Here is a 25,678-nt window from a genome sequence, read left to right as displayed (position 1 = left end):
TTTTATTTTCTTTAAAATCGTGTGTCTTAAAGAGTTAACCCCGAGTGCAAACTACTCCATTTAAAAACAAGGAAACGATAACTTTACTAACGGAATGGGGTGGACCGAAACGGACGGCAACGGATATGTGCGAATAAACCTTAATTGGTACTCTTACGTTGGATTGATTTTCTTTAGATATATTCCTAATTGGAAGCACTTATTCAAATTTATAATTTTGCACACGTCTGTTGTGTAACAACGTGTAAAGGTAACTTCAGGGGACGCGAAGTTTAAACTGAATCATGAATGTAATAGAGAAAGGAGTAAAGGGTGAAGTTAATATAGATTTATAGATTTGAATTTAGTTTGGAAGATTTTTAAATAGAATACTCCAGGTAATGAATTAATAAACCCATATCTGCTTAGCAACATAAACATAAACATAAATTTTTATTAAACATAAATATTTCATCTTTTTCCCCTCTCTCTCTAAAAAAATAGATTCATTGCCGAGATGTAATGTACTCGTAAGATAAAAGATTGATAAACGATGACGTCAGTGGTAACTAATAGGAATTTATTAATAAGTAAGGGGGTACGATCAGATATGTCAGAGCGGCGACATTACCGACAAAATTAGGCAAAAACAGGGGTTTACGGCCTGACATTTTTCGTCCTTATATGAGATGATTTTAAGCTGGGAATGGGTTCATTCGAAAGAAAAAAGTTCAACGCAGCGCAGTCAACTCACGATTTAATGAAATTCTACTGATATTTAGTAATACGAGTGTTATAAAGTAGAGCAAAAATCTACCATTGACAGCTATAGAAATTTAAGCATTTTTATGTAATTTAGAGAGTGTTTTGAACGAAATCGCGAGTTGACTGCGCTGCGTTGTACTTTTTTCAATCGAATGAACCCTTTCCCAGTTCAAAATATTCTCATACAAGGACGATAAGTGTCAGGCCGTAAAACCATACCACAGTATTGCTTTCGGCTGGGTTATCGATAAAACAGAGCAAAAAATGTGACAAATTTAGTTGGGCTTTTACGACGCCTAACTTGAAAGGCTGCCGATGTGGAATCGGAATCTGTAATACCCAAATTGGCGATGCGAGTTACTGAAAATTTCCCCCTCCACTACACACACCAACTTAGGAGCCGCGTGTACGTGAGTTCGGCGCTTCGGGCCACTTCGGACAGCTTCGAAAAGTCAAAAGAGAATGCGAATGTAAAGTGAACCTTACTCTCTCGCTCTTAAAGTACTGTCCAAGTTGCTGATAAACGACACAAACCGCGCGCGATATTCTCATATGCCCAGGCATACTTACGAAAGCCCGTGAAGACAAGAATACGGAGCCTGTCTTTTGCTATTATGCGGGTTCAAATCTGTGACTTTTTTATATCATACATAATTTCTTTTTAGTTTTTTAACTTTAGAATTCCTTGTTTCATATATTACTTACTTTATAAAATATTGTAGAAAATATAATTTATATTTTAGTCACACAGATAGCCATAGAACACAATTGGACTGTTCTCATTTTTTTACAACCAGTCTTTTATGGAATAAAATAATAATTGAGCCAAAGTAATATAAAATCAAATTTATATAAAGATTGGAATTGTATATTAAAATTACGTGTAAAATAAAAAAAAAGTTGCAGGTCTGAACGGGATCCGAACTCGAGCAATGGTACAGATATACATGACAGGTATAGGATCTGCGCATTTTGACGTTCTTCATTTCATTACGGTTACGACGTGAGATGTCGCAGTTACATTGTCTATAATGAAGAAACAAATGCAGTAAATCACATGTATATTCAAAACAATCGTGTGCGTTTGGATACACCACCAGACACGCATAGGGAATTGAAATATGTCAATACCGTCGATTAGCTGTCGCGATTTCGAGTAACAATCGGTTATGTTCGGCATGCGTCGCGCATCGCATCGCTCGCTCCTAGCCTAGCGCGTTACCACTTATGTATACATAGAGGGTGTCCCGCGTAACATTGCACAGTCCATTATTTCCTAAACTCTTTAAGATATAAAAAAATTGTTTACATGAAATTTGCATGGTACAAGGGGGAAAATTTATTGGCTATAACAAATTATCTTTTAGATTATTATTTTCAAAGATAGGATAGATTCAGTTTTTTACATAGAACTATATACTTTTTTTCAGATCACATTGTAGTGCGTTTCAAGACAAATTCAATGACATAGAAATTATGTACCTTTTTTCAAATGGTTGTCGAGATATTGCATACGAAAGTATAGTGCTTTTCAGCACAGGAAAACCTGTTCGAGTAGAGAGCACCGCAGGAAGTCTCGCCTGTGTGTCAAGTGCCACATGCCATACATTATCCCTTGAAACCGATACGGGAGGCTCTGCTACACGAACGGTAGGCCAAAATTCTGGAAATGGTTTTCCTGTGAACCTGACTATCATATCTTTGAAAATAATAATTTAAAAGAAAATTTTTTGTAGCCAATAAATTTTGACCTGTATATGTGTAGATACAGTAATGTTGCGGACAAGAGCCGTTTCGTCTCTATGGACGAGAAGCGTTTCATCTACCCGACTACACTCTATATACACTCTACAGGGACGAGAACCGCGGTTTATCCCCACTACCTCGTCTGATATGTGCCTTCGAGAAACCAATTCTTGGAACCATCGCGACGAGCTCGACGCTCGAGAACAAGGAGGCCATAAAAAACAAGGATAGCATTAGGGATTTAAATAAGAAAAATTGAAGTTTCTTATTCGCAAACGGATTTTCACGCAAATAATACCAGCCAATTCCTTGTGCTCTTCCGATGGAAATGATATCAAACACGACATGATTCCGATTATTTATAACATACATAAAACTTGATTTGTAGAAAGGAAGGTCACGTTCATCCCCATATACAGTAATGTTACAGGTAGTCTATTGAGTAGTCGACTAACTGGTAGTCGATTCGATAGCCGCGGCCAGACCCGAGTGCGGCTCTCGTCCGTAACATTACTGTATATGTATACGTATATGTATGTACACGCACACATATGCATGATCTTCATGTTAATATAAAAACGATATTTGGAGAAAGGGTCTATCTCGAGAAAGGCATCGATGTGGGCAAACAATGAATAATATGAATGTAGTGGTATTTAGAATGTGACACATGTAAAAGTTATACACATACAAATATCATGTGTCGTTTGATAAATACCAATACATTCGCACGATTCAATACTATATTGAATCACCAAAAATATCTCAGCAATCGGAAACATCGCGCGTGGCTCGTGCCGCTTGCAGGGATTTGAACAGTTGAATGTGGCGTTTCAAGAGTGAGAGAGTAAGACTCATATTCGCACTTTCTCTACTTTCCGCAAATGTCCGAAGTCGGTCGCGAAGCGTCGAGTTCACGTACACATAGCTCGTATAGTAGTGTGTGCAGTAGAGGGGGAAATTTTCTAAGCTACCTCCCGAATTCGAAATCATAGAAAGGCTCCATCTTGCGTTCATCAAGCAGCCACGTGTCTGTGGATAATACTATTTCTGTAACGAAAACTGTAATAGCAGATACCGTCCTGGCAATTTCGAAATGTCACGTGACTACCGTACCCCCTTAAATTGCATACAATACATCATATACAGTCAGTCATAAAAGAATCTATATGTATATAGAAAGGGGAAGTTCCCCTAGTTTTTTTAGATGTTAAGTTTTGTAAACTAACATTCATCCATTATACTTATATGTATCTAAACTAAACTATAAGAAATACCACTAATTAATGTATCCCTGTTTCTAATGGAACACTAAAATAAGTACTAACCCAAATAGCACAAAGATATCTTATGTACATCCAAAGACAATCCGATCTGGACGTTTCTTACATTCAGAGAACATTCTAATAAGATCTGTATGTTTCCTATATGTATATCCTCCTTAAGTCTGTAAATGCCGTAGGAAAGTATTATTTACATCGTGAGAACATCGTGATATGTCCTGACGACGTGCTGTATCAACATCTCAGAATATTTTTCGAATATCCGAAAGTACATTCTCTGTACTTTTCATGAACGTTTAAAGCCTTTTAAAAAATGCTATCGTAATATCATAAAAGGTATATAAAAAACGTATTCCGGATGTTTAAAATTACTAAACAAAACGTCTTCTATAGTTTTTATAAACGTTTTATATAATAGTCTTACACGAGACGAAATGATAGTACTAGGTTATTTTTTATGTAGACCCATGCTAAATTTGCGTGTTCGGACATTATGATACGTATCCATAATATGTAGAAAATTTAATTATCTATAAAATAAATATACGCAAGGTAATTCACGCCAGATATATGAAAGAGTCTAAGACGAAAATATCCCAACAATAACCAAAAATACACGTATAAAGGAGGTGTAAAATCAGAATGAGCTACAAGTACATATAAACGTAGTTTAAAATTTTTTAAGTTTTCTATCTATAAAAAGATTAATATGTTAAAATCACGTCTTCATGATATCATTGTTACATTAATCGCTATATTTACTGTGCAATCTACTCATATCGCGACCATTTTTGTATGAAGTTTACATAGATGTAATATCTAGAGATCTGATTCGATGTCCGCAGCTTGGAAGTTAAATAGTTGTGTGGTTAAGCAAGATATTCTAACAAGGAAACATCCCAACGTGTGAATGTCCGATTTTGAAGAAACTTGGCAAAATATGCCAAGTGTTTTAAAAAAGTGTTTCAAAGTGTAGATTACCCAAAAATATTAGACACGTATTTTTTTTGATGTGTTGGTGTCCATGCTAAGGATTTCCACCCCTAAAATTAAGGGTGGAAAACATATATGACTTAATATCTCAAAAATCATTGCGTCTAGCGAAATGGTGTAAATGGGACGTTTGAATATTTTTCAATGACGAATCCACTTACATAAACAATTTTTAAAAATATTAATTTGTTTAAAAAAATATATTAGAAAATAGCATGTTTTTGTTTTCCATGACTAAATGTTGATCAATCTGTTTACAAATTTGTATGTAAATATTACGAATTAAAACACAAAATACGGATAAAATAGTTTTGAATTTTTTCACTATAAACAAAATAATAGAAATCCTGGTTACACTGCATTTTGTGCGAAATTGAGCCTTGAAACGAGTGACTTTCTGAAAAACATATATCTTTATAATGCTCCCATCGTTATATTATGATATACATTGCTTATTGTTCACTAAACATATAAATAATGACACCGCTAGTGAACACTCGTAACGTCTCGCATTTGTTGCAAACAGTTCGATGGGTTCAGTGTCAGTGACTTTCGCATAGACGAAAATGTAACAAGCAAAGATGGTTTATAAATCATTTCTCATGAATACTTATTTACCATATTTAAACTGTTACGAGTCCAGACGAGTTACGTAAAGTAACTATGAAAGGGCTCGATTCAAAGCTCCTTCCGTTGACCTTTGACTTTGCCTGGAAGTCACCATGTAAGGGCCGATAGGCATTTCCGTTGCACCCAATTAATAGATTTTCTTCGAAATTAATATCTCTCAATTTTCTTGGAAACTCTGCGATGCAACCGAGTCCCCACCATTTTCCCTATAGATTTTTGACTATAAAAAGGCTAAGAAACTCGGTCTAGCGGGCTCACTCGTAATCCAGTTTTGAAGTTAGTACGTGGCTTAGACCGGAAAGCAAGATCGAGCATTAGTTCTCCTTCAAGCAAAAATCTTTGAGTACAGTACGTAAAAACTCACTGTAACGTAGTCTTAACGACGCGTCCCCCGCATACCTCTGTGCGTAATCGAGAGAGAGAGGACTTAGTTCCGCGACACGTAAAATCATAAACACTTGTATTCCTTCGAGTCAACTCAAACGTGTAATTATATACAGTTTTATAAGGTTTGTTAAATTGGATTTAGTTCAATCAAAACCTTTCCTAAATCCAATAAGAAGCGAACGCGTAAACGATCCCACAAATAATATATCTTTACCGCTCGAGATATATATATTGTAAATTTAAAAGTTACGAGGCTATATTAACATCTTCGCAATCCTTGCGAAGGTCCTTTTCCTAACCTACAAGTGGCTCCCGGTGTTGGCAGTTGCGCACTGGTTCGTCCACGTCCCGGTGGCTCCTGGCGAGTGCAAAGTTACTCGCTGGTTCGTCCACAGTCTTTATTCCATCCTAGTGGCTCCCGATACTCGCCAAGTTGAGTGTCGGTTCGTCCACGAAAACCTACCCAAATCCTAACGTGGCTCCCGGTGTTGGCAGTTGCGCACTGGTTCGTCCACATCCGTGAGGTGGCTCCCAACGAGTGCAAAGTTACCCGTTGGTTCGTCCACGAAAAAATAACAATATTCCAAAAACCCTGACCCTCGGTCAGACCATCTAGCCCTCGGCTCGTAACAAAACAATTAGAGTTTCGCCAGTAAACATCGTTTAATTGAACGAATTTACAAGAAAGTCCAGTAGCCGAATGCGATCAGGGTACTGACTTATAAATTGCAGGTTCCGCGGTTTTGAGTCTCACGACAACCTTTTCATTTTTTTTTCAATCTTTATGTTAAATAATTCTAATTTTCATATACCTTTTCGTGGATTATAATTGTTTTGTAACAGAAACAATCTTATTTAAAAAATTTTTCGAGTTTTCCTGAATTTTGAAGTCAGAATCATAGTCGTTATACGAATGGAAGGATATTTTTTGATTTTGTCGAAAATAATTGATAAAATAAGAATGTAAATAATTATTCATGAGAAATGATTTATAAACCATCTTCGCTTGCTACATTTTCATCTATGCAAAAGTCACCGACACTGAACCCATCGAACTGTTTGCAACAAATGCGAGATGTTGCGAGTATTCACAAGCGGTGTTATTATTTATATGTTTAGTGAACAATAAGTAATATATATCATAAGATAACGATGGAAGCATTATAAAGATATATGTTCTTCATAAAATCACTCGTTTCAAAGCTCAATTTCACACGAAATTCTAATGTAACTAGGATTGCTATTACTTTGATTATAGTGTAAAAATTCAAAATTATTTTATCCGCAGTTTGTGTTTTGGTTCATAGTATTTATATATAAATTTTTAAAAAGACTGATCAACATTTAGTCAAGGAAAGCAAAGAAAATATGCAGTTTTTAATATATTTTTTAAACAAATTTGTATTTTTAGAAACTGTTTATATAGGTAGATTCGTTGTTGAAAAATATGCAATCGTTTTTTAAAAAGTTTAAGAAGTTTTGAACTACGTTTAAGAAAATGAAAAGTTAAACTTTTTAATTGTTGGCTTTATTCTTATGAAAATATTTTTATTATATTATTGTGATTTTTCCGATGAAAATAAGACCAAACACGACATAATTAGAATAATAATAGAATAATCACAATGAAACGTTATGGCTGCCGCCCATACCAAATTTTCGAATATGTACGTACATATTAAAAAATTCGGAATTAACCGATGTTAAACACACGCAGTCCCAATCCCCAACAACGAGCGTACACCATGAAAAATATTGAGGGCGAATGAGAAACAAAAAATAAACCGATATTAAATGCATGCGGCCCAAGGCCCAATCAACGAGCTTACTTTATGAGAAAGAGGGAGAAAACGAGAAAGAAAGAATAAGCCAATGCTAAATGCTCGCGGTCCGTGATCCGAGCAACGAGCCTATGTCATGAGAAAGAGTGAGAAATAGAGATGGAGTAAGCAGGTAGGAATGAAACGATACTAAATGCACATGTTTTCAAGTCCGAGCAACGAGCTTACACCATGAGAAATAGTAAGAGGGAGTAAGAGGTACAAATAAACCGATGCTAAATGCATACAGTACCAATCCCTCTCACTCTTTTTCATGGCATAAGCTCGTTGCTCGAGCCATGGATCACGTGCATTTAGTATCGATTCACTCTTTCTCACTCGTTTTCTCTCCTTTCGATGCATTGTCCTTTCCTTCGACTACCATTTACTCTATCTCACTCACTCTTATCATTTTTCAAAGCTATTTTTTTCTTCGATCATCGAGTACCGCCGCTGCGGGCTGCGGTTATCGTCTAAACAAACAATCCACTCGAAGCCGAATGAGGTGCGAACTTAGCAGCCCACCAGGGATAAACGTTCGAGACCTGTCCCGGGTAGCGAATCTATATACCGGAAGTATTGTACCGCGTATTAAAAACTCAAAATTTGTATTAAACAGCTTTGAAAATTCTTACAAATGCATTGGTCGTGTCCTCCCGGCTATTCTAATACCAGACACGATTGCACTGACTCGGTGTCAGTTACGCGATCGGAACTGCCCTGGTGTAGTTTTGTGCAGTCTGACGTTACAAATGGTACCATGTATTAAAAGATTTGAAAATGATATTAAACATGTATGCATTTCTAAATACTAAACTGTGTGTAATATTCCTTATGTAAAATAAAGAAAATGAATTTCACATTTGTATTCCGTTCTCCTTTGTTGCCCGCTATTCCTGTTCAGATTTTTATGCAACACGTAGAAATTAATATTCTAAATTATCAAAGAAATTGTAACATATTCTAGCATACTGTAGCATTAATATCAACGCTTACACTTAGAATATCCAAACTGAATAGAAATAGTAGAGTGTGAGTAGTTTGTACCGTCTGTAACACCAAACTACACCGATCTGCACCAGGATAGTTCCGATCGCATAACTAACATGAGGACAGTCGTGTCTGATGTCAGAATTGTCGAGAAAGTACGAGCACTGCATTTGTAGGAATTTTCAAAACTGTTTAGTAAAAATTTCGGATTTCTAATACGTGGCACCGTTTGTAACGCCAAACTGCACCAAACTGCATTAGGGCAGTTCTGATCGCGTAACTGACACTGAGCCAGTGCAATCATGTCTGGTATTAGAGTTGTCGGGAGGGTACGAGCAATCCATGTGTAAGAATTTTCGAAGCTGTTTAATACAAATTTTGGTATTATTTTTTTCAGAAAAACATAAGGAATCGATTGGTAGCACTTGCATCAAGATATAATAAAAAATGTATAATTAGTTACTATCTTTTTTATTTTAGAGGTCAAAAAACTGAATACGAAATTAGTGTCCGTGTAACATGTATCTGCACTCAGCGAGTCCTGAGTGGATGCAATTGTGCGTTACGCTATTGTATATTGAAATTTTCATGTGATCTATGGAGCAACATTACGATATCTCCGTTATACATGGACCAATTTGATCGAAATTGATCTCATTCGGAAGCTTATACATATTCGGTTCAAATAAAAAAAGTGCCTTTAAATTTGGAGAATATTGCAAACCTGTTGAGATATTAATAAACTAAATATTGGATAAGGTTGGAATGCCTGGTTTTCGGAAAAAAGATACGCGGCAGCGATCGACTCATACACTTGGTATCAAAAAACTACGTGGCAGCAACGGTTCATATACATAGATTGGGAGATACAAGATTGAAGAAAAAATTGAAAATTATTATACATTAATATTTACCAAATTGACAACATTTTTAAATTAACTCTGACTTACTGACTCGTAGATGCGTATTTTGGCGTCAGTCATGCACATAAAATCTAATACATTATTCTGCGAGAATGGGTTAAGGACCTCATTATTGTATACCTTAATCGTAGACTTTAATCATACTTGTCCGACATCGAACAAGTAGTTTTTTTTTATGAGAACTCAATATTGTGTATTCTTGGTGTTAGGGAAAGTAGGTATATGAGTAAAAACTTTTTGCCACGAATTATAAACTTGTAAAGATACATAAAATTTTTTGTAACTTCAACCCTCTTTCAGATATGGTACGCCATGTGCTTGCATCATCCTTTCTCGACCAAATTTTTGAATATTTATTAGTATCTTGTTTATTAATAGTATTTTTTCATAATGAGCTAAAATCTCGATAGAATACAATTTTCTGTAGCTTCAACTCCCTTTAAGATATAGTATGTCATACTCCCGCATTTCTGTCCCTCTTGACCAAATTATTTGAAGTTTCAGAGATATAAAGCAAAATAGACATAGATATAAGCTCAAATCCGTAGGTACATATAACATCTAGTCATCAGACTTTTAGTATTCTTGCATTCAGGAGACCTCGAAATATCAAGAAACAAATTTTTTAAGTGGAGGCGATGGATTAAAATTTGACCGATAGCAATACTTTTCTTATTATATTATAATAGTCAGAGAGAAATAAAAGACTCTGACTCTTAGGTCTATCCTTGGCGTGAGTACGAAGCAAGTTTGTGGAAATATGTAGCTCATGGAAAAACGTACCCAAAACGACAAAATTTCCCGGTGAAGTTGGTGAACTAACAAATACCGTGCGACCATCGAAAAAAAAGAAACACCTTGAAACTTGTAATCACCTGTTGCTTTCACCGTGCTACTGGTAAACCTTTCTCATTATGCAAAATCAGGTTCGCAGTCGTTGAACTATGACCAGTCGCAAAATTAAATTCATACATGCCGCATTTCAACTGTTCTTTCCGCATTTTCTCCTTCATTTCGAGCGGGAATCTGGCTGCAGAAGATATTGTAAAAATTCGATCTCGTAAGACGTAAGCAAAGGTTGTCCGTTGAAAGATTCAACGGCTAAGACTCGCACTTCGTTATCGAGAAAAAAGGGGATTCATCGTCGTTGACATCTCTTACAAGAGAAAATACAGAAAGGTGTAAGTCCGCTTTAAAAATAAATTCTCACGTGCGTTTGCATGCGCGTACGGGAAGCCAACGCGCGTGCCAGGGACAAACTCGCGGAGGATCTTTATGACAATGACTCACCGCCAGTACTCAAGATGAGTTTTCAACCAAGCCTTGTCGAGTCAAGGTGATGCTGTTCCTCCATTCCGTCCTCTTTCTCTGCTCCTTCTTCTTGAGCAGTATCCTAGTTCAGTTAATGGAAACAAAGCCGCGAACACGACGTATCAACATAGGAATCGGCTGGCCTCTTGCAAATGCATTACTCGAGCCGCGATCGCGGAACCGCAATGGCATCAGTATGTCGAACCGCCAGTTCGCAAGGAACCTTTTCTAAACGCTTGCCTTCTAACAGACGTGCCTTCCGAGACTCTGAATCCCCTTCCCGGCTCTCCCCTTTCTGTCTTTCAAGTTCGCAGTGACGCAGCTGCCGAGAAGGTGTGCCCCACCTTTGTGCTCACGATTACTCCTGAGTTCTATTCCTATAGGTGATGAACAGAAAATCTTCATACCGGTTTCTTCTTTCCTGTTGGGATCCCTGATCTTAGTGGGTTTTTCAGTTTTCGTCCTTCCTGTGCATCATAATTCATTGACAGTATAATTAAAGATTGAGTATTTCATTTGCTTCCACTCTGATCGATGAGACTTTAATTGTCTTTGTCTTCTCGATGATCTGTGGTTAAATAAACATAAAACGGTATCCTTTAAAGTGATAATCATTTTCGTGGCAAGACTTTGGAAGAACGTCAGGGGGATCTCGGTTTTATAACTACAACCTTGCGCCACTGCTGATGGTACCTTCAACCTCCCACCAATCTTTTCTGAGAGAAGACATTCACCTCGTGAAGCCAACTCCCAACCAGGTATCGTTACAATGCCTGCCTTTTACATGCGGTGTTCGGCCAACCACTGCTGTAGCCACCGTGCCAGCTCGTAGATTACTGTACTCGCTGTTCTTGCAGTTTGTACTCTTGTATTTTTAATATTCGAGATGCAATTTTAAAGAACAGTCTCAGTGACTAGCAGTTTGCGTAAAAAGGTGTTTCTTTGTTTTCGAAAGTCAATCTTCTTTGATTCTTCGCGAGAGTTGTTAAGGTCTATAGCTAATCTTCTTTGAAGATTCTTCTGTAGCTGGTGAAGAGTGTCCTAACAGATTTGATCTGTTTTTGAGAACAGCCAAGGGCTATGTAATTCAGACAGGTCAGATATCCAGCGCAGTTCTAAAATGATACCGTCAGACTGTACTTTGGATATATCAAACGTGTTTTACTCCACATCAGTGGTAATCGAGGGAAATTGCTTAAGCAAGTCAGAACCGACTACGGTATTGAGAGATGTGTCTGCCCGAGTTCATGGTGGAGAAGTGTTGGCAATTTTGGGTTCGAAGGGATCCGGAAAAAGGGCCCTGCTCGATGTTATTGGTAAGAGAGCATCTCAAGTACAGGTGTTGTTAGTAACATACAGTGCGTCAAAGAAATACTCGCACGCTTAGCTTTCGTATAATAACATATTCAAAATAGAATATTAGTACATTGTTTCCTTTAATAAGCTATTATATATCACTTATTTGCTCCAATAATAACATAACTAAAAAAGTAACTGTTTTTGAGTTATTGGTAAAATAAAAAACGGATATTATGTGAAATGAAGTTGTTGCCTTATTTCTTGAAAAACTATGATTTTTGAGTTGTGCCATTGTTACAATAAATAAGCAATACTGCAAAATTGTTTTTCATTCGTCGTTTTATCAGTAAACACCATTATACACTACATGACATGCACCCGCATATTATGATGTGCCCACCGTTATGCATAATAGTCAGTTGAACATTCTTTTGCAGACGATCAGTATGTATTACGTTAGTAGTTCTGTTATATGTTCCAGCAAAATATAAATTATTTTTTATGAATTAAGAACCAATGGTGTTACCCGATATTGATGGATAAAGTTGAAATATTAAAATGATTTAGTTAGCTTCTTTTACAATATACAGTTTTTTAATATACAAAACTTACTACATAGAAACTGCATATAAAATGCACTATTGTCTTATACAGTACTGAATATTTCAAATAGAAACATCATCTTTAAATGTAAACATTTGTTAAATGAAGCAGTCCCCCACCCATGTATTAATTCTTTATTTAACATTATTATACGGGACCCGAATGTATAAATACTTTTTGAACTCATTATGAATTACTCAAAGGCTTATTGTGTTCTTTAGCCGGAAGAGCAGAGGGAGAAACGAGAGGCAGAATTATGTTAAATACTAATCTACTGACCCCAGAGTTATTCAAACGTCATGGTGGCTATGTAGCTCACAGGTGCCACTTGCTACCGAGTTTAACTGTCCGTCAAACTCTGACATACGCGACATGGCTTGCCAACCTGAACAATAGAGAGAGCAGAGTTCGTCAAACGCTGGCCGACCTGGCATTGTCCCAGGTTGCCAACAGGTCAGTAAATGATCTGACAAAACCAGAATATAGGAGATTGATGTTGGGAGTTCAGCTGGCAAAAGATCCTACGTTACTCCTTTTGGACGAGCCAACTTGGGATACTGATCCTCTCAACACGTATCTAATCGTCTCCATGCTTTGGTCTTACGCGACTAGGAGAGGATCCATCGTCGTTCTCACGATGGAGACTCCAAGATCGGATGTACTGCCATTCGTGAGTCGCGTAACTCTTCTGTGTCTAGGGACGGTGGTCTATTCTGGACCAACTAGAAGTATGCTAGATTACTTCACTTACATAGGATTCCCTTGTCCTGAACTTGAAAATCCATTAATGTACTATCGTAAGTATCTCATAATAGTATCTCTTCAAAATAGCTAGAATGGCGATAAATGTAACTAAAAGTAAACGATCGCTTCAGTGTGCCTGTCAACGGTCGATCGTAGATCCAGAGATCGATTCCTAGAATCTAATCAGCAAATATCAGTACTGGTCGAGAAATTCAAAGCCGAAGGTGTCATTTATATGAAAGAAGCTCCACAGATACCACCAAACGTAAAAGACACACCTTTGGGCATCATGCATAAAGGTTTAGGTCGTGGTATCAAGCCTGGATGCTTTTCTACCCTTCTTGCTCTCTATTTGTGAGTAAATAAACAAAGCGCTTCCATAAGTTTTATCAGATTTTACAGCTTATACATTTTAGGAGAGGTATGGCAGCAACTTTCGCCTTCAACAAGTGCGGCTTAGGACATTTTGCTACACGTCTTTTATTACTACCATTCTCTGTTGCTCTCATGACCATTCTTTATTCTCACTCAACTCCTGTGCAATCTAGGATATTTCTACAAACCGGTGGTTTAGTCTTCAATGTACTGACGTTGTTTTACGTTGCCGGTATAGCAACAACAGCTCTTCTGTGTAAGTATTAATATAAATCGATCGCTCTTGTCTTTCGCTCCAAATAGGTGTATGACAAACTTTAAGAAATAAGTGGTGTTGAAAAAAATTATTAGTTTTAGATTCGGTTTTCAGTCTTTAATTACCTGAGATCAAAAGGGCTGGTAATCTGACAAATTAAGTTAAAATATATATATTTCTTGCAGTTTTATGATACGCGGTTATTTACATTCTCTGAAATAGAACATTTCTTATAGCACACATATATAGATAACATGATTCGTAAAGTAACTTCCGTAACTCAAAAATTCCAAGTTTTCTTTTAACTTGGCGAATTCGTAGAGAATCTCAGTAAGAGTGTTAGACAATTTTATTTTCTACTACTTTTTGGTTTCCAGAGTGAAAATACTTGTATCTACAGTTACTTTCTTCTTTTTTCCACACCAGGAAGAAATTTTCAACATACAAGTTGTAACAAGTATACGTTTCAATATTGTAAGAGATGGCAGTAATAATGTTTTAAAGTTAACATGTTTATACGGTAAATTAATAGTCGGAAGATTTTGTAATTGTGCAGATACATTGGGGAGTAGTAGAAGAATATATTCGAAGGAGGTCATTCTTTTTAATAGTAATATGAGATTGGCGTACAAAATTGATTATCGTTTTACCGAAATTATGAGTGTCAGACAGATGTGACCGATGCGGCTCATCAGAAATATAGCTGTGCCAGTCATATGTATATAACTGACATGACAATCAACATGTTAATATTGATGTTTTCATTTTATGATTCTAAATTCTAATTCTTATTACCTATTCGCACCATTAAATAATAGATACATAGAAACAGACTACAGTACAGTTGATTACCTAGTTCCAGGCTATCGCGCCAGATATTATCAAGAGAAACGAGAGGGTCTTTATGGTGGCGCGATGTTCCTGACTGCATACGCGCTGTTAAGTTTTCCATTGAGTTTCATCTCCACCATGATTACGATTGGAATTCTAACGCCTATTTTAGAGTTAGACTTATCGTCTTGGGCGTATGCTTCGGGTGTTCTATGGGCTAGTTATGTTGCAGCCGAGCAAGTGACTGTGGCTGTGTTAATGGTGATTGGACGACCAGTAGCAGGCGCGATAACGGTGTTGTACATGACTCTAGTGTCTCTTGTTATTGCATCAGGAGCTATTAGAAGCTTGAAAGGTCTATCGTATTGGCTTGCGGCTATTTCGACTGCATTACCCGCGAGATATGCCTCATTAGCCTTGAATCAACTGGCCATCGACGTACCAATCTTCTTAAATTTACATTACAACGAAAGTTTCGCCTGTCCTGGAATACCAGAGCTGTGCAGATACCCTGACGGAAGGACGTACTTGATAGAACGTTTCACTCGCGAAGGTGAAAATATTTCAGAAGTTTTAAACGTTGATTTAAATTTGTTAATCTCGTTAGCATTTGCCGTAGGCTTAAGTATACTAAACAGTGTGCTTTACTTGCTACCACTTCCTGCAAGAGTAAAAGCTAAGTTTAGAGAATAATCGGTTTATTATAAGCATTATGGATAAATTATAACTGCAAACGACTGTAGTTATCGTAAAGATATAAGGAATGTTTAGTTTATTTAAAAATTCATTATTCCTCTGTTTTATTTCAATATGTATATTACAAAATTATATTATTCTCTTAGTTAAGACCTAGCCATCGTATTATGCTCTTACAAACAACTTATAAGAAGCTTAAAAATCATAATACGAAAATATAATTATAAAATTGTACAATTTAAAAGCACGTATTATGCAAAATAGCGATTGCATAATGTGTAGCATTCAATTTAAATGTAATTTCAATTAATAGTATCTTATTCGCATTCATCCACATCCACCTGTCCCATTTCTTTAAGATCATCAGCTACTGAAAATTCACAACCAGTTGAACTGACAACTTCACTTATGTCAACATTAGGTGCGATTTCGACGAGTTTTAATCCTTCTCCATTAGTTACTTCAAACACTGCCATTTCTGTTATTATTAAGTCTACACATTGTTGACCTGTTGTATAGTATAAATAGAAAAATTAATTTTTCCACTTTACAAATTAAACTATGTATTATCTGAAATTTTATTCACATTACCTGTTATGGGCATTGTGCAATTTTTTAAGATCTTTGGACTTCCATCGCGAGCTTTATGTTCCATAGTAACAACCACTTTTGTACTCGCTGCAGAAACTAAATCCATTGCACCTCCCATTCCTTTTACTAACTGTCCCGGGATCATCCAATTGGCCAAATCTCCCTTTTCTGACACTTGCATACCTCCAAGCATTGTCAAATTAATATGACCTCTAAAAGAATTAAAATTTTATATCAATTTATTTCATTTTCATTAACATTTAAATGATTGTATATTATTTCCCATAGCTTTACTTTGAGATGGATAAATAATTTAAATTTTTAAAAAAGAAATAAAAACAAAAAATTTCACGATCGATTTCTGCATCTGAACTTTGAAACACGAGAAATTTCCTAAGCCGTCTTTTGAGTGTTAACATTTACCCTCTAATCATAGCAAAACTTTCATCACTACTGAAAAAGGATGCTCCTGGTAGTACTGTAACTGATTCCTTCCCAGCATTAATCAGATCTGGGTCAACCTCGTACTCTTCTGGGTAAGGACCAAGACCAAGAATACCATTCTCAGATTGTAGTGTTACTTTTACATTTTTAGGAATGTATTTGCATGCAAGCATTGGTATACCAATTCCCAAATTGGCTGCAATAAAATTATCTATTGAAATCTGGATGCAATGTTTGAATATATTTACTAGTTCTTTAGCTCTTACCATACATTCCATCTTTAAATTCAAGAGCAGCACGTTTAATAATTCTTTCTCTTATTTTACCTGCTGGTGTTACTTTCTTAGGTTTCATACTTTTCGTATATCGTTTCTAATTAATGTAAAATAAAAGAAGCAAAGAATTTTATAAAACATTGTTTTCTAAAACACAGTTCTTTATAAATTACAAATTTACAAACCTCGATCCGTTTTACATATGATGGTCCTTTGATGATTCTATCCACAAAGATACCAGGTAGATGAACATGGTCAGGATCTAGATCACCAATTTCTACAATCTCTTCCACCTCAGCAATAGCTATTTTAGCTGCTTTACACATTACTGGATTAAAATTTCTGGCTGACTTCCTAAAAATTAAGTTTCCAGCTTTGTCTGCTTTCCATGCTTTCACAAGCGCAAAGTCTCCTGTGATTGCAGTTTCCATAACATAATTTCTACCATCAAATTGTGACACGGTTCTTGGTTCTCCCGAAATTTCTGCAGTTCCATTTTTGTTATATTTCACAATAATGTTACCTTCTTGAATTAAAGTACCATATGCAGTAGGAGTATAGAAAGCTGGTATACCAGCTCCACCTGCACGAATGCGTTCCGCTAAAGTCCCCTGTCAGATTTTAAATACAGTTATAATACTATTTATGCTTCATAATTTTAATCTGTAATTACCTGTGGTGTTAATTCTACTTCTAATCGACCAGTAAGATATTGTCTTTCAAACTCAGGATTTTCACCAACATATGAAGCGATCATTCTTTTAATCCTGTGCTCCTTTAAAAGTATACCTAATCCAAAATCTTCCACACCTGCATTATTTGAGACAACAGTTAAGTCTTTTGAACCTTTTTTAAGTACAGCTGCAATTAAGTTTTCAGGAATCCCACAAAGTCCAAATCCACCAACCAATAGCTTAGCACCATCTGGTATATCTGATACGACTTCATGTATAGAATTAAATACTTTCCCATCTCCAACTGGTGATGTTAACTTTTCAACCTCCTCTTCTTCCTCTGGGATATTAGATTTAATAGAAAAATTAACTGTGCATACCTATTAAAAATTTGATTTCATTTATATTATGTATATAAAGTCAAATAAAAATTATTATCATAAACTATTTATAAATAAACGACACAATTTAACGTTGAAAAGTTATGTATTGACAAAAATACATCACGTTATGCACACTTAACTAATTTGTCGAGACTAACACTGGTTAGTTGGCATTTTATCGAATCATATACATTACATACCCTACTTGTTTTCCAATTTTTATAACCACTCTTTGAAAGTGTGATCGCACGGAAGAAAATACAGCTAGCTCTGTTTATGGCAAACGCCATGATATCCATAAAAAAATTGTTCACTAAATTAAACAGCTGTCCAGGTTAAACTGCTTCGAATGTTCTCTTCAACAATACTAATAAATAAAATGGAGATAACAGGTCCATGCTTTTGATTTTTACACAGATAGTTAGTCGTATCTTATTGGTTCCAAAATATAGAACGATTAAAACTTATCAATACGACAGGAGTATGTCAATAATGTCACGAATTCAAATAATAATTAAGTTTGATTCATGAAAATTTCAAATTTTGCCGCATTTTTCAATAAGATTAAAATTAAAAAATTGAATGGTAGGCTTGTGACCTTAGACCATTTTGTAACCACAGACGTTTACAATATGAGTCTTATCATATATGGTTCCAGCTGGTTTCAGCTTCCAGCGTATCCTAAAGCATCGAAAAGATGAAACGACGATATATCTTCGAATGTCATGTTTTAACGTTTTGGTTATATCTTAGTTATTGACCATAATTGTTTCAATTTCTTATCTTTGGCTAACATATAAAATCTATTATTACTATCGCCCGTTGATGGAAACAAAAATGTTTCCTAAATGGTATTTCTGCCGTTATATACTTCTCTAAGATCAGGGAAGCAAAACTCGTTCGTTATCTATATTGATAACTTTATCAGTGACAAATTTAGATCTCAAAAACATGGCGCTTTTCATGATTACTTAAAATGTCAAATTACTGACTTGAATACTTCGAGTACACGTTAATAATCGTAACGACAAAAGCCAGTGAGTCTAAGGCAATTGTTCGTTCTAACACAGTGACTTCGTAACTACTTATCATTTTAACGTGACAATATCGTGATCAATAACGATTAATTTAATTTATAAAGTGTACGAAGAAGTACTAACTTTGAATAATGGACGAAACATATTTTGATGAGGGTCTACCGGGAACTTTTGAAAGAACAACGCTGGAAATTACAAAAGATCTCGATGGAAATGAATATAATTTTGTATCCGACGGTAGAGTATACTGACAATTTATTTAGTCCATAACACCTTTTACATGAATACTTTATTTTATCCTTTATACATAGTTATATTTGTACTCTCTTGGATTCTTTTTACAATTAGTATTTGATGTATCGTACAAATGTTTCTAATATTTATAAGGAGTTGATGCTGTGAGGAGAAATGGGGAAAACCAAAATAATTCATGGAATGAAATTTCATCATCTAAAACTTTATCTAGTATTCCGTTTAAGCATATAGACATCCATTCCTTCTTTTCGGATAGAACTGAAGTTGTAGAAAGAGCACTGCAAGATTGCCAAGAAAGTTTAATAAATGAGGAGGATATAGTTGGCAATTGGCTTTTAACTGAGTAAGCAGTCATTGTTAAGCCATATATTGTTACATATTATGATTAATGTTTAAAAATGATATTTATAGAATAAGTATTTGGGACATTGAGAAAGAGAGGCTTGTGATACTTACAAAAAAAGCTATTTATTCAATAAAGTATGATTTTATTTCATTAAAAATACTTGAATATAATAGAATACCCTTATTACAAATTGATACATTAGTTTCGGGTGAACTAATTTATCCTTCGTCTTCTTTAGCACTGTAAGTATTATTATTTAGTTTACAAAAGTTTATCATAATTAAATTATAGGTAATCATGTCATTGTTTAAATAAAGAATCAAACTATATCTTTTCATTGAATGGAATATGTTTAATAATTTTTAGACGATTAAATGGATTGGCACAGGGTATGTCATCTATAATTCATTGTGCAATTCGTCAAGAATGGTCTGCTATTACCTCTTGCACAGGTTTTGCACAATTTGAACTTAGGTACAATTAGCTGCTTTTGAGTAAAGTTAGGATCTTAGCCTAATAAATAGTTGCTTTTCATAATTTTAGTTGTGTTAATTTAGAAATATTAACATTACATGGTTATTTCAAAATTTACTTTTCTTTTATGGAATGCATACATATTTATTTGTTCAAGTTAAAAACCTTTAAACTGACTGGTTTTAAAAAAACTTTAAAAAATTAAAAACTTATGTTAATTACAATGTAGTCAAGTTGCATGTTATTACTGTATTTTTTTTAAACAAATGTATATCTACCTTAGACCATTACCAAATACAGTGGTGCCGGATTAACGGTCCGTAGGTCAGGACCATATCTGGACCATTATTAAGGGTGGTTCTAGTTCTAGGAATACTTGAATGTTTTGTTTCTTTTTTGAGCCTGCATTCATTGAGGCGGGTGTGAAGGTAGAATGAGAAATACTGAGTGCAAATGAGACACAGATACTTAATAGGGGATAGCAAGGTCATTGAGGCTTGTTATGAGCTACTTGGTTTGTCATGTGTCACTCGGGAGTACCAGTTTCAAGAATTGGAACTGGAGATAGAAATGGACCGTAAACCCGGGAGAATTTCCGACCGATACACCAGCACCACTGTAACATACTCTCTATAAAACTGTTAATTTGTTCTTTTCCTCTACTAAACTAGAGTTACTTTGGCAGGAAAAGATGTATGTCTGGAATAAGACTTATGTGGAATAAGGGTAATCCATTGCCGTTGAGCAAAAAATGGAATCCATTTGCGAAAGATATACCATGGCTTACTTATGCTAGTCATCCATTATTTTGGTACAAAGGTAAATTTATTTCTTATCTTGGTTTGTAATTGTATATATTAAAAACATATTATTTATCCAATTCTAGGATCAGAAGCTGACAAAGCAACATACGATGTTGAGAGTTTGCATTCAACAATTATAAGCGTATTACCTTCAGAATGTAGTATTAAAACTGGATCAATCATTATAGAAAATTATTTTGGGTTGGGTGCTTTAGTACATAATAGAAATGGATTAGGTTTCTTCAAGATAAGGGGTAAAGTTAGCTTCTAAACATTAAATTTATGAAAGAACTGGACTTTTTCTTTGGTTTTCTAAAGAAAATGATATTTTAAATCTTATAGCTCTGTGTACTTATTCATTTTACTCTATTAATAAAGAGATATTTAAATATCCAGACATGTAAGTGTAATTTGGATATAGTAAATTATGTAACACTAACTGTTTAAAATTAAATTACATTTAATTTATATGTTAACTTATTAAGTAATATAGGTAACTTAAATAGATATTAAAGTATATTATATTAAAGTACATTAAATGTGTTTTAACCAGAAAATCGAGACCGGAAGATTAACAGTCACGGTCAGGTCAATGAGCCGACCAAAATGACACGACGGGTCGCTCTCGGGGTTATTGAGAGGTTTGAGCAGTTACGGGTTTTGTCTCAACCGTATGTCCTGACCAAAAGAAATGGTCAGAATTTTTAGTTAACCGGAATTTGAGAGCGGTTATATCCGGTCAGAACTCCGGTCTAGACCGTTTTTCATAAGAAGAAGAAACGGTGAGGTCAGGAGTTTCCTCTCAACCAGCATCAAATTGATTTGGTCAGCTGACATTCTTCAAGGATAGAAATTCGCTTAACCAGAATTCACGACCAGAGTTCAGCTGTATCTCATTATGTCATTGTCATGATTACCTCTATGATTGATTATTGAAGTAATCATGGTAATTGTAATCATTCACCGATTAACCATTATTGAAATAAATCAGTACTTATACATCATATTTTTAATCTACAATCATAAATGAAATAATTTATATTTTATTAAATGCAATAGGTACATAATAGAATGTTTTAAATGAGAGGTAGGTAAATTAATATGTAAACTAGTGACAGCCTTGGTAGAAACTTGCGCCAAATACATTCGCACCACAAGTGGTGGGGATGAACTGACAAAAGGCTTTCTCCGACTATCTATACACAAATACACACCCGACAAAGACGAGAATGTTGAAACTTTGAGCTTTTTAAAAGTATTTTAAAAGATGTTTTTTTCATGGAAATTGATTAATTATAACTCTATGAACCTTCACCTACGTATTAATGCAAATATTAATGAAATTAGTACAAGTATTATCGAAAAAATAGCATATTAAACGGTCCGTGTGCCGACAGACGTCTGTTAAAAATCTAGTAAGATGCTGTAAAGACTACATGGTAGCTGTGTTAGAAGGAGTAAAATAGATTTATGTAAATTTGCGCGAATGAGGAAGATGCCGAATGTAATTTTTGTACTTCTAAATCAATTGAAGAGTGTGGCGACATTGTTCAATTGAAGTGATTGGTAACATAGAAGTCTCGGCAGAGATTCGCGCCAAATATGAATTATATCACGAAACTTCTTCTCAATAAATTCAATTTTATTGGACTTGCGTAAATAAAAATGTTTATAAACTACTAATGCTATTTTTACTATTCGCATATAGATTATCGGTTTCTCCTGAAATTGCTGTAATTCTTCTAAACGTTGTGTGACTTTCGTTTGCCGTGCATAATATTTGACAGATTATAGAGGTAGAGGTTACGTATCTAGATTTTCTGTTTCTGACTCTGTATTTCAGATGAAAGTAATAAAATATTTTATATGTTTTTAGTCGAATTTGTCAAGTTTATTTCATAGTTTGATTTAGTTCGGCATTATTTATTGGCTCATCAGTTTGTCCGTTTATTGATAATCAAAATAGAAATTTTTGTAAAGTAAGCATCAATTAATACTCAAATTAGAAGCTTCGTCAAATATCTGGAATTTAAAAAAAGATGCAATCTTATGCAATAAAATTGCATGTGAATTTTAAATTTAGTATTAGAAAATAACAGCAGACTTTGTAAAATGATATAAGTAAATTCTCATGTCGCAATCATTATAATGTGTTTCTTTTTCAGTTAAATTTACTTTTACTGGTCGAGTATTAGATAAACTAAATAATCAAAAGTAAGATGTTGCAGTATGTTGAAGTTAAAAAACAAATTGTATGTTATCACTAGTTTGTGGATCTATCTGTATACATAGGAAATTTCAATGTACAAAAAGGACAGAATTTATATGATATTGGAAAAGTATTGAAATTATTGAAAAGTAAGTATGTGAATTTAGAATTTGGTGTTTGAAAATAACTATGTACAATAACAGACTTTATAAAATGATACAAATAGATTCTCATGTCGCGATTACAATATCAAAGCTAATGTGTTTGTTTTTAGTTAAATTCACTTTTATTGATCGAGTATTAGATAAACTAAATAATCAAGAACCGGCAAGCAACAGGTGCCAGGCATAATCTTTTCATTTGCCCAAATATTTCTTTTTTTCGATCTGTAAAAGGGAGTAATGGTGGACCTAGTCTTCAACAGGCTCAAAATGTTTCAAATTTCTGGAGCCTCGTTAAAACAAATAAATTATGCAGAATATGTATTACTTTATTTTTATGCAAAATTAAATAGACATAAAATTAAGAATACATAGATCAAGCGTTTGAAAAGGCATCTGTTTCACATTTATCGCGATAGTAATGTAACTATACATATGTAATCCAAACTCTAGGTATTAAAAGCTAACAATAACTCCGTAAAATGGTATAAACAATCATCTCAACAAAAACACTGTTAGTGTAAAAATATGCGCCAAGTACATTCACAAAAATCATGATTATTCCGATCCCAACAAAAACATTACCAATGTATCTTAACAAAAACATTGTCAGTATATCCCAATAAAAACACTATCGGTATATCTGAACAAAAACGTTGTCGGTGTAAAAATTTATGTACACTCAGTATAGTTGCGGAAATCGTAGTTATTCTGGTTTTACAAAGTATCGAAATCAAATAAGACCAAGTACATCAGCTCTTTATAGTTTATGCGATTAGTTCAATGTGCACTCTAAAAAATTTGCGAGACAATCATCGCTTTAAGAGTCATACAGAAATTGAAAAATTAAACTTAAAATGTACTTGGCGGGTCCTCTTACGAAGGAAATGGTTTTACCAGGCCTGAATTAGAGACGAAGAAAGAACTAAGACAGACTAGAGGGATTAGACTAGAAAAGCCATAACTTTTAGCTATACTAGAATTTATCTCAACATGTAGAATGTGTAGAATCAAAGAGGCAAAAGGCCCCGCCAAGTACATTTTAAGTTTAATTTTTCAATTTGTGCATGATTCCTAAAGCGATGCTTGTCTCGCAAATGTTTTAGAGCGCCCATTGTGTATGATTCCTAAAGTGATACTTATGTGGCAAATTTTTTAGAGCGTACATTGAAGTATTCACATAAACTATAAAAAGCTAATGTACTTGGCTTTATTATTTGATTTCAATACTTTGTAAGATCGGAATAATCACGATTTCTGCAAATGTACTGGGTGTACATTTTTACACTGACGATGTTTTTGGTAGGATATACTGATAGTGTTTTTGTTAGGATACGTTGGCAACGTTTTTGTTGGGGTCGAAATAATCACGATTTTGTGGATGTACTGTTGCGTGCCCTTCAGGGATTTTTATTTGGACCCGGGAAGGATTCGTGCCCGTGGAGCGCTAAAGCACTCTGCTCGTAAAGAAATGAAACAAATTTAAACTCAAACTAAACTGTTGTATTTGAACCAAGGGAAAACACGTCTTATCAGTTCACAGGACTGGGACGAAGAGAGCGTACCAAAATGGTTTCTCGCTAAATTTTTATACATGTTTGTTAATTTTTGGTATCTTAGTAACAAGGAACCAATTACATAATTATATTATAATTATTAAACTCCAATTCGTTAAAACTATCGTCAGCATTTATCGATTTCTAGCTTTCGAGTCTTTTACATCTTGGCGCTGGAGATAATTCCTTAGAGAAGGGGAAAAAGGTGAGATTTGAATGTTTAAATAAGTGTTTCTAAGGAGATATTGATTTATTCTTTACTCTGAAATATTCTGTAGAGTAATGTTTATAACTGGTTTCAAGCATATAAACTTATTCCAACTTCACTTTTGACGCCTTCTCTATTACATTCAATTTGAACTTCGCGCCTTGAAGTTAGTGTCACACGTTGTCACACAACAGTACATACTTGCCGCATATTTTTACACTGACAGTGTTTTTGTTGGGATTTAGTTACTTTTTGCGAAGTTTACCCCCTTTTTCTAGTCTACACGAACATGTTAATATGTGTGTGGCCAATATATGTACATATCAATTTGTCGCTACTACTTACTTATACAGGTATTTAATGTGATTATACTTCAATTTAATAATTTCTGATATGTTATCTCATGATAAATTTCATAGTGCCATATTTATTATAACGTTGTTAAAATATGCAACTCTTCTACTTCGAACAACTCTCCAAGAAAAATATATAAGCGTTTTTGGCACCTCTAGGCTATTTTTCTTCAGTTACAAGAGCATCGTCAACGTGTAACCAAGTAGAAATCCCGACTCTTAACATACACGTATAATGACCCTCACGTGCATCGTTTCCATGATAAAACACAGCACTT

At 34.8% G+C, this 25,678-nt stretch overlaps 3 protein-coding genes across 5 annotated transcripts; 2 read left to right on the top strand and 1 right to left on the bottom strand.

The window, feature by feature from the left end:
• Positions 1-11,753: 11,753 nt before the first annotated feature.
• Positions 11,754-15,638, top strand: LOC143180499 (ATP-binding cassette sub-family G member 5). Its single transcript, XM_076380260.1, has 6 exons — positions 11,754-11,817; positions 11,899-12,143; positions 12,951-13,526; positions 13,605-13,827; positions 13,890-14,104; positions 14,961-15,638. The coding sequence occupies exons 2-6, from the start codon at positions 11,948-11,950 to the stop codon at positions 15,626-15,628; spliced, it is 1,878 nt and encodes a 625-aa protein (XP_076236375.1). The 5' UTR covers positions 11,754-11,817; positions 11,899-11,947; the 3' UTR covers positions 15,629-15,638.
• An 80-nt stretch (positions 15,639-15,718) lies between these two features.
• On the bottom strand, positions 15,719-18,523 carry Scot (Succinyl-CoA:3-ketoacid CoA transferase). Of its 2 annotated transcripts, XM_076380262.1 has the most exons (8): positions 18,199-18,523; positions 17,615-17,995; positions 17,465-17,552; positions 17,127-17,353; positions 16,933-17,038; positions 16,646-16,862; positions 16,223-16,434; positions 15,719-16,139 (listed from the first exon to the last, which is right to left on the bottom strand). In XM_076380262.1, the coding sequence occupies exons 1-8, from the start codon at positions 18,295-18,297 to the stop codon at positions 15,949-15,951; spliced, it is 1,521 nt and encodes a 506-aa protein (XP_076236377.1). In that variant the 5' UTR covers positions 18,298-18,523; the 3' UTR covers positions 15,719-15,948. The 2 variants fall into 2 exon arrangements, with proteins under 2 accessions (XP_076236377.1, XP_076236376.1); XM_076380261.1 differs by having other exon boundaries at positions 17,127-17,552.
• A 419-nt stretch (positions 18,524-18,942) lies between these two features.
• LOC143180502 (tumor protein p63-regulated gene 1-like protein) lies at positions 18,943-21,919 on the top strand. 2 transcript variants are annotated; one of them, XM_076380263.1, is made up of 8 exons: positions 18,943-19,035; positions 19,140-19,272; positions 19,423-19,633; positions 19,702-19,878; positions 20,003-20,110; positions 20,796-20,929; positions 20,997-21,313; positions 21,467-21,919. In XM_076380263.1, exons 2-7 carry the CDS (start codon positions 19,167-19,169, stop codon positions 21,182-21,184), a joined length of 924 nt encoding a protein of 307 aa, XP_076236378.1. In that variant the 5' UTR covers positions 18,943-19,035; positions 19,140-19,166; the 3' UTR covers positions 21,185-21,313; positions 21,467-21,919. The 2 variants fall into 2 exon arrangements, with proteins under 2 accessions (XP_076236378.1, XP_076236380.1); XM_076380265.1 differs by lacking the exon at positions 20,003-20,110 and having other exon boundaries at positions 18,953-19,272.
• Positions 21,920-25,678: the final 3,759 nt, after the last annotated feature.

The sequence above is a fragment of the Calliopsis andreniformis genome, chromosome 6 (genome assembly GCF_051401765.1).
Source record: "Calliopsis andreniformis isolate RMS-2024a chromosome 6, iyCalAndr_principal, whole genome shotgun sequence".
In the NCBI taxonomy this organism is placed as follows: Eukaryota; Metazoa; Arthropoda; class Insecta; order Hymenoptera; family Andrenidae; genus Calliopsis; species Calliopsis andreniformis.
The sequence above is the reverse complement of the archived record's forward strand: the minus strand, read 5'-3'. Positions and strand labels throughout refer to the sequence as shown.

Bases quoted from the DNA above. Each gene is read 5' to 3' on its own strand.
- LOC143180499 (XM_076380260.1), top strand. From the start codon at position 11,948: ATGATACCGTCAGACTGTACTTTGGATATATCAAACGTGTTTTACTCC. The intron at 13,527-13,604 runs GTAAGTATCTCA...CGATCGCTTCAG, and splicing joins AAATCCATTAATGTACTATC to TGTGCCTGTCAACGGTCGAT. The intron at 14,105-14,960 runs GTAAGTATTAAT...TTGATTACCTAG, and splicing joins AGCAACAACAGCTCTTCTGT to TTCCAGGCTATCGCGCCAGA.
- Scot (XM_076380261.1), bottom strand. From the start codon at position 18,297: ATGGATATCATGGCGTTTGCCATAAACAGAGCTAGCTGTATTTTCTTC. The intron at 17,996-18,198 runs GTATGTAATGTA...AATTTTTAATAG, and splicing joins AAAATTGGAAAACAAGTAGG to GTATGCACAGTTAATTTTTC. The intron at 16,140-16,222 runs GTAATGTGAATA...ACTATACAACAG, and splicing joins TTGCACAATGCCCATAACAG to GTCAACAATGTGTAGACTTA.
- LOC143180502 (XM_076380263.1), top strand. From the start codon at position 19,167: ATGGACGAAACATATTTTGATGAGGGTCTACCGGGAACTTTTGAAAGA. The intron at 20,111-20,795 runs GTACAATTAGCT...TTACTTTGGCAG, and splicing joins TTTGCACAATTTGAACTTAG to GAAAAGATGTATGTCTGGAA. The intron at 20,930-20,996 runs GTAAATTTATTT...ATCCAATTCTAG, and splicing joins TCCATTATTTTGGTACAAAG to GATCAGAAGCTGACAAAGCA.